A 15045-nucleotide genomic window follows, 5' to 3' on the forward strand; every position below is an offset into this window, starting at 1 on the left:
TAAATTTTTATATTTTACACTGTATCTTCTTTTTTTATTTTTTTACTTAATATTTTCTTGTTTTATAGACTTATTATTCAAGTTTATTAATAGCTTCATTTAGGCACAGTAGGTTCGAGTTCGTTGACTCGATTAGAGCGATTTAGTCCATAAAATAACAACTTAAAATTATCAACTTTTTGAACAGCTCTCATACAAATGAATCCCTAGCCTACTGAGTACTACTACTGGTAGAACTAGTAGTACTACTAGTAGCCTAAAAAGAGGTCCGATAATATAGGCTAGGCTAATATTGCTAATCACCACAACAGGCCCGTTGCCAGCCTGGTGAAATGTTTTTTTTTTTTTCCAAAAAGTGGACCCTTTTGCAGTTATTTGCCTCATTTTCTAATTATGGGTTTAAATTTAGCGTTTTAGTGACATTTAAGGCACAATTTTAGCTGGATTAGCTTGTCGGGTGGTCTTCATAACCACACTTTTTAATGTACCAAAATATACAGATTTAGAATAAAGAAATATAAATAAATACTTATTTTTACTTATTTATTAGACACATAACAAACTGGCCAGCCCATTCAACTTTTAGAATATGGCTATTTCAATAAAAGATTAAAACATAATAAATGAGCTTCAGGATTGTTTTAATATATAGCCTCTAAATGCTAACGGATAACAATATTCAAATTAGTGTTCAAATTAATTGTAATATGGTCCGCTTTTGTTGCCTCACACCTTTTTATCCAATTTTTTTTGTTTCAAGAATAGGTCCAAGATTTAAAATATAAGTTACCTTTAAAATATTTTCTCTATTTAAAAACAATACAGTAGCGAAAGATGACTTGTATGTTTTCTTGCACAGCTGGATGTTTGACTCTTGAAAAATAATAGTTTTTGCATTGGCCAACAATGTGACAGCCAACAATTTTGCAATGTGACAGCCAACAGCGGCTTCCACTTGATCTTAAAACCCTTTTCTATAAGTTATTTTCACAATTTATGATGGCATAGCAGTCAAAATAGGACAAATGAACTCATGTATTGGACACATTCTGGACTTTTGTCATTGAGGGGTGGGTCTTTCAAACCACCCGAATCCTCAATCTGCACAATACATGACTGATTAAAATAATGATGATGAATATACTATATTTAATAAGCTAAACAAGCACATCATAGGAGATTTACTTAGCCAAAGATTCACTGCTAATGATGTGGCTACAGGTATCAAAGTACATACACTGCAGTTTCAAAACAGTAAAAGGCAGTAAATCAGATAAACAAATATTTCACTTGGATACACACCAGATTATGCCAACAAACCAAATCTGCATTTTTATTATTCTTATTATTTGAAGTGATGTATAAGTATAGAATATAAGTGTTAAATGCATAAAAAAGTATTTCACCGAGTAAATATTACCCATTATTTGATAATTGATTATATGAATCAATAGCAGTGCAATTAAATAGTTAAAAACTTTAAAATTAGCATGTTTCAGAAAATATAACTTTGAGTATGAATTCTATGTACACTATATCAAATCATGTAGCTATATAAAACAAGCAAACAACCAAAAAAAGTCAAATAAGTTAAAATAGAAATACACAAGGTGCTCAGTTCACATACAACAGCAGAAATATGCCCAATGGAAAAAATAACTGTACATAGATTCATAACACACAGTGGATATATATATTTTTTAAAAGTGAAGTGTTCATCCCTTCATTTTGCAGAGTGAGAAAGCTCGAGTCTGTTGGACAGAGCTGTGAGCACTTCATCAAACTTGGAGTAACGTTCATCTTTATTTCTTTCCACTCCACGGCTTCCCCACAGGAGACGCATCTGGAACTCTGTCAGGAAGATCTCCCGGACATCTGCTTCCTCCTCAAATCCTGTAAAACCAGAAAAAAGGCAACATGATGACCTAAAACACAACTTTTAGCTTCATACAGAATTACTTATTTATAGCATATGTGAAGTAGCACATTGGCTCAGTGGTTAGCACTGTTGCCTCACAGCAAGAAGGTCACTGGTTCGAGTGCCTGTAAATATATAGTAGTCAACATTTGAAGTTGATATAAAAAGTCAAAATGACAAAAATATTCCTATCCTAACAAGCCTTACATCAATGGAAACCTTATTTAATCCCAAACAAATAGACACTTATGACTGGTTTTGTGTTCACATATGTTATTTATCTGAATCATCTTTTGACTGGGATGTTTTCACCTCTTTATCTGATAAATTTTGACTTCATAGTGGATTAAGAAATCGATGCAATCATTTGTTGTCTTTATAAAAGTACAGATATGCTAGCAGCCCTACAATTCTGTAAGCATACTAAACTGTTTAGATTATAAAGCCATTACCCTGCAGCTTGGCCTCTGCATTAGCACTGAAGTTCCTCCCATTTAACGCAATGGTACGTGCAGCATCCAGATGGCTCAAAACAAGGGCCACTCCAGTGTCTGCACTTTCCCATGACTCCAACTCCTCGACAGTCCTTTCAAACAGAGACAGCAGGGGGAGCACATGGGGGAACGTTGTCTCTGTGTGCCTGCTTATCGCTGAAAAAAAGAGAGTTGTTACTTGGTTGGCACACAGTATATTTAAAGCACAGTATAGAGTTAAAGTAAAAATTATTCACCCTCCTGTGAATTTTTTATTTCTTTTTCAAATATTTCCCAAATGATGTTTAACAGAGCAAGGAACTTTTCACAGTATTTCTGATAATATATTTATTGAGAAACACTGCAGATTAGTACATGCTGAATGAATACCTTCTCCATCGTTCATCATCCTCAATGAGGGTCTAAGAGTTTTCTCATAAAGAATAGCGCTTTCTGTGTACTTCTGACGTAAAATCGTCCAGGTCTCATTCAAACGAGCAATCTGAAAGACATGAATGATTTGTTAGAACATTATAAAACAGCAATTTTTATTCTCGCATTTTTAATTTAATTAATTAAACTACTCAAATGGACATAGTGGTTATTCTGCCTGTTTACATAACACTGAGTGCTAACAATTTCAGCAACAAGCAATATGGCTGTCTGCACCAAATGCTACACGGCATGGCAGAAACATTTAAATACCAGCCACTGCACTCCCAATCTTTTAATCTAATACATATTAAACTTTAAACTGAGTGACTGATGCTGTTGAAGTCACAGTTTTGACTTTCATTTTCAAACCGTCTGCTGGTTTATTTAGCTTTTTTTTTTTAGATCTGAGGTGAACTATCTGCTACTGCTTTCAGTAGTATGGCAATAAATTTAACTTAAAATGGTATTTTACTCACATTGGGAGCATTTAACTCTGAATCAAGCACATAATCAGTACCTGAGGTGATCTTTGACATAGTCATTTATGCTGTTGTTCTGCTGCGTCGTCACGAAACTAGAAAGCATTTCTAAATTAAAAACTTCACTCGTCGCATATGGCTAGGACTAAAACTCCTTTTAACATGGAAAGATACCTTTTATCGCTTGTTTGTAAAACTGTACCGAATTGAATTATGCCATATTTACATTCAAAGCCTTTAATGTTTTATGGAGTATTTACCCTAAAAATACAATCTTTGTTGTCGTAATATATAACATATCCTATTATAATTAATATATCTTATTGTGTATGAGTAACTAGATTGTCCTGTAACTAGATCACCCTCCTCACTGCAGGGGAAACGTTATTTTGAAAGACAGGTCTGAAGTACAGTTTTTGCTATCAGAAAGCTATGTGTTTTGTTTGCATATTCAAATGCACGTGAAAAAGTAGCAGATGCTGAAATTTGGGTCAACTTGAACATTATGGCCATTCATACTAAGAACTCTTTTGGGTTTTGTAATTTTAATGGATGAAATATTCATACATTTAGAAAAGGTTGGGTGCTTTAGTTATATGGGTTATATTTCAACAAAATTTTGGAAATTTACAATTTAAAACCAGGGTGTGAATTACAGGGGGATTTGGGGGTCTGACCCCCCCCCCCATTTAATGCTTGATCCTTCCTGAAGGACATCAAAAATAATATGTATAAGGGGTACTGCCCTTTAAATAGTTTGCTCTGATCTGTATCTTAAATAATATAAATTATTACAATATTAAAATATACATTTGACCACACCTATAATGGTTCATACCATTGTGAATGCATAATCTCGCCAGTCAGTCTATGCGAGAAGTCATTCAACAGACTGAAACTGCAGATCAAGAGCACCAAGAGACATCATAAGTGTTCACAAGACACTTTTCTTGCAAAATACGTGTTTATATCTACATCTAGCTTAAACGTCAAATTAAAAGCATAGTTTATATAGTTTGACCTACAGTAATCTTTGAAATAGCTAATCAGAAGATACTGTAGTTCAGAATACACTAAATATCCCTCAAAACACTGAATAAGTAAATATGTTTCACTAATAAAATAGATGTAATTAAAATAAATACATACATTTCATTCACTGAGGCATGTATTAACCAAGCATTACTGAAAATGTTGATCCCCTGATCATCAATGTATAATCCACACCCTGTTTAAAACCTAAAATGACTGCCTTGTTAGTTCTAGTGTTAGTTAAATAATGCAATTATTGGTTGATCAATTTCTTTGTTGTTCAAGAGTGTTGCATGCATCTGTTACTGACCTGTGGTAATTCAAGGCATTTCATAACTGTGGCGAAGCCAAACAAGTTGCCCAAACTGCTCTTGAGTTCAGAGGCCAGGCAAATGGCTCTGTGCAGCAGGTCGGCTCTCTCATCAGCATTGCCTGTGCAGCCCAGCAGCTGTACGGCCCACATTATGGACATGGTGTGGAACCTGAGAGGGCACAAAGCAGTTTTTTGGTGATGTTTAAAAGCTATTTCAAAGTCCCTTTCAAGGCGGCCATATTTGCAACACGTCCAGGCAGCTTTTTGAGGATTACGTTTAAATGAACCAAACTCTAAAACTGCTTTCTGATCTTACAATTAAAATCAAACCGTCATATTATTTTTGTTGCTTAAGCTCTAACTAAAATTCAATCCATATTATTCAATCCCTAGTTTTGCTTCAGCTATTTTGCATGTGAGGAGTTGTTTTCTAAAATTTGCGGGGGGGTTTTCAGGCTCCCTTTAGTAGGATCAGTATTTTAAATTTTATGGCTAAGAATAAGTTCTTTTCATTGACTTTGAATTGAAATAGCTGAACATAAACACAGGATGTTGAGAAAATGCTAATTTTAGAAGAAAGTTTCAGACCACACTTAGAGTTTTTTGCATCTGAACTCATTCATGTGCAGACTGGGACAACACCAATGTCGATTATGTTTGTCTCAATGGTAACCAAAACACTGAAAAAACAGACAGAATCAAGAGAGAAGACTTGAGGACGAGTAAATCTGTAAAGACAGGCAACTGGCTATTTTGACTAAATTCTGGATTTACTTTGCTAGGGCAGCAATGTTAAGTGTTGCACTTTCCCCCATTTATAGTTATGAGTGGACTGTCTTGGTATATCAATAATCTATGGCTATACATAGTACATAGTCTCTTATCATAGTGACAGTGTTGGCTGTTAAGTAGTAGTTTTGAGCAGTGCTTAATTTGAGCCGGATCTTGTTCTGGAAAATGTCAGATATTGGTGTTTTGCGTTACGGTATTTATTTTAATAGATCCAACATTAACTTGTGCGTGGTGAATACCTATGTGTGTGTGAGTGTGAATGAAAGAGAAAGAGAGAGAGAGAGAGAGAGAGAGAGAGAGAGAGAGAGAATGTAAATGACTACAAGCAAAGGCTGTGCGTCACACACATGACGGTAGTCACAATGCGCAAGTTAAAACAAAAATCATGTTTGACTATTGGCCCTCAACAATATTTTCAACCAATCATCTTCCTTACGTTTACAATCACTCTCATTCACTGTAAAAAAATGCAGAGTTCCACACAATTCATTCATGTTGTCCCAACACAAATCGATAAGGTTAACTTAACACTTTAAAAAAAATTAAGTTGTTCCAATGAAATCTCAAGAATTGTGTTGTTTCAGCTCATTTTAAATAAGTAGTTTGAATAAGCAGCATTTTTTTTTTTTTGAGTGTTGGACGCACTGAGCAGCAGAAATAAATAATGGCCTACCTAATGGCATAGTGGCCTACCTAAATAATATTTGTATTTTCAAAATGCCAGTGGCAGTCAAGCTTATTTAATTTTTTTAAAACCACGAGTAAATCTGATAATGAGCATGATCAAAAAAGATCTGCGCAAATGGATCAGGATAGCAGGAGACAGAAGCAAAGCGATCTCAAGTCAGCTAGAAAACATGACAGAAGAGTTTAACTGTGGGCTTTTCTTGATGATTAGACTGAGCGAGTCATTTTCCACTTGACACATAACAGTGAAGTGAACTAAATAGTGATTGTTCATACGATTTATGTTTGTAGCTACATGTTCTTATTATCCATGACTGACCTATAACATTATATGGCACAAAATAAGTAAATACCATTCAGAAATGTGATGCTCTTTTTTTGCGCTGTCACCGTTTAATGTTGTCATGTTCAGGGAAAACTTAAATTGTGTGGTGGACGTCAATCAGGGTGACTTGTTTTACTCGGTTTTGTTCTGACAATTATTTATTTATAAATTAAGCACTGGTTTTGAGACTATAAACTGTATAGAACTAGCTATATATATATATATATATATATATATATATATATATATATATATATATATATATATATATATATATATATATATATTAACTATAAAGATACCTGATTTTAAAGGAATCAATTTTCTTCGTATAGAATGGCTCTATTGGCGTTAATTAGATTTTTGTGTGAGCATTCATTTTTCTCTCTAAAGCATGTGTAAACGTCCCATCCTTTTCATTTTCCAGACAGAAATGTTTTGAGTGCTTCACATAAAGATTAGTCAAGCTTTTATAGAGAGCCTTGAAAATATGTAATGTCTTGTCTTTTAGGTTTGTTCACACGTTGAACAATTAAAAGTGTTTAATAGAAGAAAAATCTTACACATAGCCCTATAAAAATTTACTGGATAAAGTAGATGTTAATACCAACCTTTCAAGCAGATCTTGGCGGAGGTGATGTCCGTGTGGGAGTGTGAGCAGCTCCATTCCTGAACTCACCCCCATCCCTTTCATCACATCATCAGACATATCCAGAATTCGAGCAACCTGCAGAAAATAGATGCGAAATGTTAAGTGACATGAACCAAATGTATCAGAGAATGAAATAATAGCATTTCGGTTTTGTTAGCATGACATTTCCATAGCTCCATAGTTTGATCGTAATCAAATTGGGTGAAAAGCAGCAGAATGGTCTAGAACAGGTCCTGGAGGGCCAGTCTCCTGCAGAGTTTTGCTCCAACACTAATCAAACACACTTGAACATGCTAATCAGAGTCTCCAAGATCACTGGAAAGCTATAGGCAGGTGTGTTTGATTAGGGTTGGGGCTAAACCCTGCAGGGACACCGGCCCTCCAGGACAGAGTTTTCCCACCCCGGTCTAGAAGTTTGTAACATTATTCTGCGTATGTCTCTCTAGATGAATCTGTCAAAATCAGTTTCACAGAGTCATAATCCATGTTTCTGGTATGAATTGGCATTTTGTTAACACGAATTAGAATATTGCTAGCATATTTCTATAGCATATCAGCAGTTGCTAGTATGTTTAACATGAATTAGCCAGGAATGCTAATATGATTACAGAGTTTGGTGGTTTTAGCTTGAAAGCTAGAAGATATCTTCAGAAATGTGGTCACAGAAGAATAAGAAAAAGGAGCTTAAATAGGATTTAGCCATAAAGATGCTGCAGTGAATGTCATATAAACTGCAGCACATAGAAATTATCTGTGCTCAAAGTATAGTGTATAGGACATTTGTTTTTTCGCTGGAAATTTCATGACTTGGACAACCAATATAGAATTTTTCCTAAATAATTCTATATTCTATATATATTTATATATTTATAAATTCTATATCCTTTATAGCCTTTACAGTTAAAAAGTTTGCTCAAACAAATATACATTTAAACACAGCAGGTTTCAAGAACTCCAAATTGTACTTAATAATCAGACTGTCCTCTATTTGTGTGGCAATTTTTAAAACAATTTACCACAAATGAATCTATGGGCTGTGGTATAATCAGTAACATGCTATATGTTCTTTTTATGCATTAAATAACTTATAGGGGACCTATTATGCCCCTTTTTACAAGATGTAAAATAAGTCCCTAATGACCCAGAGACAGAGTGTATATATGCTCCAAATACCACACAATGTTTTATAACTCAATATAATGTTTTAAAACTGCCCCTTTTCAGGCTTTGATCCTAATTATACCAACATGGTAACAATGGCTTTAAATTCAAATGAGGTTGTGCTCTTTTCAAAAGAGGGTGGAACTATAAATGCCTGTGTGTCAGCATAGTGGCAGACTTAAAAACAAGACTAAAATCTTATGCTAATGAGGGAGATTGTCACTAATGGATGGGGCTTTCCCCTTCCTGATGACATGTACAAAGGGAGAATGTCAATCAAAGTGTTTCTGCAGACTGTTTTTTATCAAGTGTGATTTTAAAAAGTAATAATTTTTACCATTAAAAGCTGGTTATACTCACAGACTGTGGCCACACAACTGTGTTTAAACCCCTTATAAATGTGACTTTTGCTGGACTACTGTAATGCACTGCTTGCTGGCTGCCCAGCATCCTCTATTAACAAACTTCAATTAGTACAAAATGCAGCTACCAGAGTTCTTACCAGGTCTAGAAAATTTGATCACATCACCCCAATTTTATCCTCCTTACACTGGCTGCCTGTTAAGTTTCGTATTGATTTTAAAATATTGCTTCTTACATATAAAGCTTTAAATAATCTAGCTCCTGTTTATCTAACCAATCTTCTGTCTCGCTACAATCCAACTCGCTCTTTAAGGTCTCAAAACTTAGGGCTTCTGGTAGTACCTAGAATAGCAAAGTCGAGTAAAGGAGGTCGAGCCTTCTCATTTATAGCTCCTAAACTCTGGAATAGCCTTCCTGATAATGTCCGAGACTCAGACACACTCTCCCAATTCAAAACTAGATTAAAGACCTATCTGTTCAGTAAAGCATACACTTAGTGCACCACTTAGGGGGCTTCCACACAGGTTATGCATCTTGCTGATATACACTGTGAACATCAGCTACGCTAATTATTTTCTTTATTCTCCATTTCTACCTCGGGATACTCTTCCCGAGGCCCTCAGACTATGCAGAGTCACTGATTCGATCCAAGACCAACGACGAGATGATCCCAAGGTTTCCATATCCTGGACCTGGCCGAATCCTGAGCAACTACTGCGATGGTCATGGAAGAGTGGAGAACATGAAACTGTTTCCTGTGACGCTCCAGAGACAGACGAGTCTTCGCTGAGGCCAGCTTCCAGCCTCCGCCACTGAGACTGCAGCTCTGCACAAGACGTTTGGCCAGCGGAGAAATTAAAATGATCATGCCCAACTGAGCCTGGTTTCTCTCAAGGTTTTTTTTCTTCACTTCCGCCTTTAGTGAAGTTTTTTTTCCCTCTCCGCTGTCGCCACTGGCTTGCATGGTTCAGGATCTGTAGAGCTGCGCATCGTTGGATTTGCTCTTCAGTATTTGGACTCTCAGTAGTGATTATTAAACCACACTGAACTGAGCTCAACTGAACTGAACTTAAACACTACAAACTGAACTACACTGTTCCTATTTACTGTGACCTTTTATGTGAAGCTGCTTTGACACAATCTACATTGTATAAGCGCTATACAAATAAAGGTGAATTGAATTGAACTTTTGCAGAAAAGTTCCCCTTTGATCTTTGAAGATCAATAGTTTTTACAATCAAACCTACCATGCAGTCAATTTTGGTGATGTGCATTGCCATTGTCTTTATGTCAACCTCAAACAGGACATCCTTCACCCTTTTCAGTAATCTGGTCTCCAGAGGTTTATTTTCTGGGGGCATAAATGGCGACTGGTACATGCTAGGCCTGAAACAGGAAACCGTGTCTGTGGTGAAAGGCACTAAATAATCCTCATCGTACTCCTCTCTGCGATCCAAAGCCTGAATCTCATGTCCCACAAAGGGATGATTTGTAGTAAGAGGGTCAGTAAGGAGGGAATAGCTGGATTCTGTGTTGTTTTGATATGTCATGGAGGACAGAAGATGCACTGTTGGCTCCAAGTAGATGAGAGTGTTTTCAGGAGGTGATGAACAAAGCCGTGTTTCATTGGACTTGAGAACAGGTGATGAAGGTATTATTACAAACTTTCTGTTTCCGGAGGGGCTTCGACGCCGCCGGGCCACTGAAGACGAAACAGGTAGACAGTCACAATGATATTCTCAGATTTTAAGTGATTTGATTTGATTTAATTAACCTTACATGTGCTCATTAATATGGGGGAAGTGGAAACTACAACATGCTGCTCTATGGTGCCATCAAAGCTCCTCACCACATCACTGTGAAATACATAAAAAAGGATTAATTATTAAAACAAAACATTTTCCTTTTACAGGATGAGATTTGTAAGTGTATTATTTAAAGGGGAAGTAATGTAATATTCTGGAGGTAAAAATATCTTCGTGTGCTAAACATTCACTGTAGAAAGTGCAACAAAAAGTCATGAAAGCATATATTTTCATGTTACTTTAAAGGTGCGGTATGTAAGACACCCAGTGGTTGAACTAGGTATTGCATTCCTGAAGCAAAACAAACGCAACAAAGGTTGCCAGATTGAGGACCAACAGGAGTGAGTCTGACGATTGAGCCTAAACGCTGATAGAAATCATGTTCTATATAAAAGCAACGGGACGCGATAGAAGGTATTTTCGGTCACACTTTAGTTTTATGGTCTGTTTGTTGAATTTGAGTTATATTTCATCTACATGCCAATTCTCATTAGATTATAAGGAGAGTATTGGGTTAACCAACACCTTGAATTGATATATTAGAAACAGCTTCTATTTCTTGCAGCTGAACAACAGAAAACTATGACAATGATTACCTTAGGTGCTTTATTCAGTGTTAAATGCTAATAATGTGAGTTTGAATGCAATTTAAATGAGATTTATTGCCATATTACTGAAAGAAGCAGCATATTGTTTATCTCAGATCTTGAAAATAAAATAAACCTTTTAAAATTAAACATTAGAACTATGAATCAGTACAAACCAACACACATCAGTGATTCAGCATGTACATTTAATAATGTTAAAGAGGTTTAATGTGCATTAATTAGATTGTTAACCTTACCATTTCACTGGAGTGCAGTGAGTGCACTATTCTGTGCTTCTGTTTACATTTCTGTCGCGTTTCGCCTTGTGCAAACAGCCAAATTGCTTATCACTGCAAATCTCATCATGTAGCATGTTGTTAGGACATGGGGTTACAATGTAACCTGCTCACCTAATGTTTATGTTTGTAATATTTATATTATTTGCTAATTAATAACCTCATGTGGAACTCTGAATCTGCGTCTTATTTCGGAGTCTGCTACTGTCCACCGGAGTACACATTTCGGTCACATGCGCATGCTTTGAGAGCCTTTCTGAATGAATGAATGAATGAATGAAATAAGTGGTTTTCCAACAAGGCAGGGGTGTTGAAATATAATTGGCTTAACTGGTAGTGGGCGGGTTAAAGAGGGCCAAAACAGAGACAGACGTTCCAGCGCGTAATGCACATTTTCAAAGCAAAATATCTGACTTCAGAATTGTGCTTCAGATAAAATATCAGCAAACATATTATGGTATTTTTATGCTTTAGAAAAGTCAAAAATTTACATAAAGCACCTTTAATATTAATCAGTTAATTGAGTTTTAACAATTTTTTAGTTATATCAAGTTTAACTTTATATTTTTAGGGACAAAAAAAATGTAGGGAGCAAGAAGTTTTGTGACAGAGTTGTTTGTTTTGGAATCTCAACCAGCAAGGCAAAATCAACAATAGGTAAACCAATGGGGTGTGGCTATATGTTTTATTGGCCAATAGCAGGTAGGGGTGTATGTTTTCAATACAATCATAGACTTTAAAAATAATATGACAAAAAGCCATCATAGGGCGACATAGTGGCTCAGTGGTTAGCACCGCTGCCTCACAGCAAGAAGATTGCTGGTTCGAGTCTCAGCTGGGTGGGCATTTCTGTGTGGAGTTTGCATGTTCTCCCCGTGTTGGCGTGGGTTTCCTCCGGGTGCTCCGGTTTCCCCCACAAGTCCAAAGACATGCGCTGTAGGGGAATTGAATAAACTAAATTGGCCCTAGTGTATGTGTGAGGGTGTATGGATGTTTTCTAGTACTGGGTTGCAGGTATGCTGGACAAGTAGGCGGTTCATTCCGCTGTGGCAACTCCTGATGAATAATAGCTATTTTAGTGCAATCTATGCTATGGTTATACATTTAGCAATAATTCTAAACAATATAGTATTATTTTAGACAAAACTTTTAGTTTATTTGTCATCATATTTGTTTTTTTTTTATATTGTCATGTAGATACAAGCAATTGAAATGTTGATGTGTTGTGATTTGCATTTAGGAATTGCATTTAATCAGTATTGTTATTGGAATTGTTAAAATTGTAACAAAAATCTAGGTATCATATTGAATAAAAGAAATAAAGAAATGTCAACAAAAAGAGAATAAGTTAAAGAAACTACATACATCACCATGATTTTATGTACAAATTCTCTCATATAAACTCACGTCTGTGGTCTTATCAGCTCGATTTCCAGAGCCTCTGTCACAGCAATGCTTTCCCTCTTCTTCTGGCTTCCCTTCTGCCTGCTTGGTGAGTTTACGGGACTGTTCTCCACACTCGGCAGCCCAAACATGGTTTCCAGGTATCTCAGTGGAAGTGTCCTGCTAACTGGCGAGTAAATGTAGGCACCGCTCTGCTTCGTCAGAGGCCTTTTATTTCCAACATAAGAATGAACCAGCGCCTGGACAGAATAAAATGTTTCTCCCTCCAGAATGTACTGCACTCGAGTATATGTGTCATAAGATCTGAGCAGGACTTTAGTGATGAGGAAATGAAGAGCTTTCTGGTTCCAGCAGCAGGTTAAGACATAATCTCCAATGCTAGTGAGGGAGTCACGAATTAAAAAATCTCCTTCCTGTTGCACAAGAGACTCAGACACCTGTCAAGATCAATAAAAAGTTATATTGTACATTATATATATAGTTTAAGTCAGAATTATTAGCCCCCCTGAATTATTAGCCCCCCCTGTTTATTTTTTCCCCCAATTTCTGTTTAAAGGAGAAGATTTTTTTTTCAACACATTTCTAAACATAATAGTTTTAATGACTCATCTCTATGATGATAGTAAATAATATTTGACTAGATATTTTTATGACACTTCTATACAGCTTAAAGTGACATTTAAAGGCTTAACTAGGTTAATTAGGTTAACTAGGCAGGTTAGGGTAATTAGGCAAGGTAGTTATTGTATGACGATGGCTTGTTCTGTAGACAGTATATATATATATATATATATATATATATATATATATATATATATATATATATATATATACATATATATACATATATATACACTGAAATGAGTAAGCACTAGTAAAACCAAGAACTTCACAGAGAAAAAAAATGTCAAGCTTCTGAATTTTGTGATTCACAGGTACAGTATTTTGGGGTTTATATGCTTTTGAATTGTATGGACTTTGTTCTCTGCTCTGATAATGTTGAAGTTTCTACTTTTTTAGCAGTTTGACAATATATGCACTGTAAAAAATGTTGGGTTCCACACAATTGATTTGTGTTGGGACAACATGAAGGAATTAAGTTAACTTAGTTTTTACATATTTAAGTAGACTGAACATGAAACAATTAAGTTGGGGTTAAAAGAGGGTTAAAAACCCTCAGGAATTGAGCTGTTTCAGCTCATTTTAAATAATTAGTTTGAACAAACAGCAAACATCACATACGAGTGTGCACTTATGTACTTATGTGATTTTTCAGGTTTTTTATTTTGAATCTTTTTTCACATTGTCATTATGGGGTACTGTGTGTAGAATTTGGAGGAAATAAATGAATTTAATCCAATTTGTAATAAGGCTGTCACGTAAAACAACAAAGTTTAGAGCTATGCTTTCCAGATGCACTGTATACATACACACATACATACATACATACATACATACATACATACATACATACATACATACATTATATATATATATATATATATATATATATATATATATATATATATATATATATATATATATATATATATATATATATATATATATATATATATATATATACACACATAAGTTTGAAATAACAGAAAAAGTACTTCCAACTCATTACAACTTTTTGTTTTGTTCTTTACATTTATTGAAATTTATATCACCTTACTTTACTCACTTTACAACATATTGAAGTCAGAATTATTAGCCCCCCTTTAAATTTTTTTCTTTTTTAAATATTTCCCAAATGATGTTTAACAGAGCAAGGAAATGTTCACAGTATGTCTGATAATATCTTTTCTTCTGGAGAACGTCTTATTTGTTTTATTTCAGCTAGAATAAAAGCAGTTTAAAATTTTTTAAAACCCATCTTAAGGTCAAAATTATTAGCCCCTTTAAGCTATATATATTTTTGATAGTCTACAGAACAAAGCATCGTTATACAAAAACTTTACTAATTACCATAACCTGCCTAGTTAACCTAATTAATCTAGTTAAGCATTTAAATGTCACCTTAAGCTGTATAGAATGTCTTGAAAAATATCTATTAAAATATTATTTACTCTCATCATGGCAAAGACAAAATAAATCAGTTATTCGAGTTTTTAATAAATCAGAAATGAGTTATTAAAACTATTATGTTTAGAAATGTGTTAAAAAAAATCTTCTCTCAATTAAACAGAAATTGAGGGAAAAAAACAGGGGGGCTAATAATTCTGACTTCAACTGTAAAAGTAGAGATGAAGGTCCCATAATGCAGTTAGAATGCATACAGTATAATTCGATGAATTGGAAAAAAACATTTTTGAGAGTG

General features: G+C 35.0%; 1 protein-coding gene across 4 annotated transcripts in view; it reads right to left on the reverse strand.

The window, feature by feature from the left end:
* Positions 1 to 1189: 1189 nt before the first annotated feature.
* sh2d3cb (SH2 domain containing 3Cb) overlaps positions 1190 to 15045 on the reverse strand; it is a 30024-nt gene continuing 16168 nt past the window's right edge. For 2 of the 4 annotated variants that reach the window (XM_056458728.1, XM_056458731.1), the window contains exons 4-11: positions 12726 to 13159; positions 10410 to 10486; positions 9878 to 10332; positions 7066 to 7181; positions 4648 to 4819; positions 2782 to 2893; positions 2371 to 2568; positions 1191 to 1893 (exon numbers count right to left, since the gene is read on the reverse strand). In XM_056458728.1, the coding sequence (XP_056314703.1) occupies positions 1724 to 1893; positions 2371 to 2568; positions 2782 to 2893; positions 4648 to 4819; positions 7066 to 7181; positions 9878 to 10332; positions 10410 to 10486; positions 12726 to 13159 (1734 nt within the window). In that variant the 3' untranslated portion in view covers positions 1191 to 1723. Of the gene's footprint in view, positions 1894 to 2370; positions 2569 to 2781; positions 2894 to 4647; positions 4820 to 7065; positions 7182 to 9877; positions 10333 to 10409; positions 10487 to 12725; positions 13160 to 15045 lie in introns of all 4 variants that reach the window. The other 2 variants (XM_056458730.1, XM_056458729.1) reach the window with 2 other exon arrangements.

Source organism: Danio aesculapii, chromosome 5 (genome assembly GCF_903798145.1).
Source record: "Danio aesculapii chromosome 5, fDanAes4.1, whole genome shotgun sequence".
Taxonomy (NCBI): Eukaryota; Metazoa; Chordata; class Actinopteri; order Cypriniformes; family Danionidae; genus Danio; species Danio aesculapii.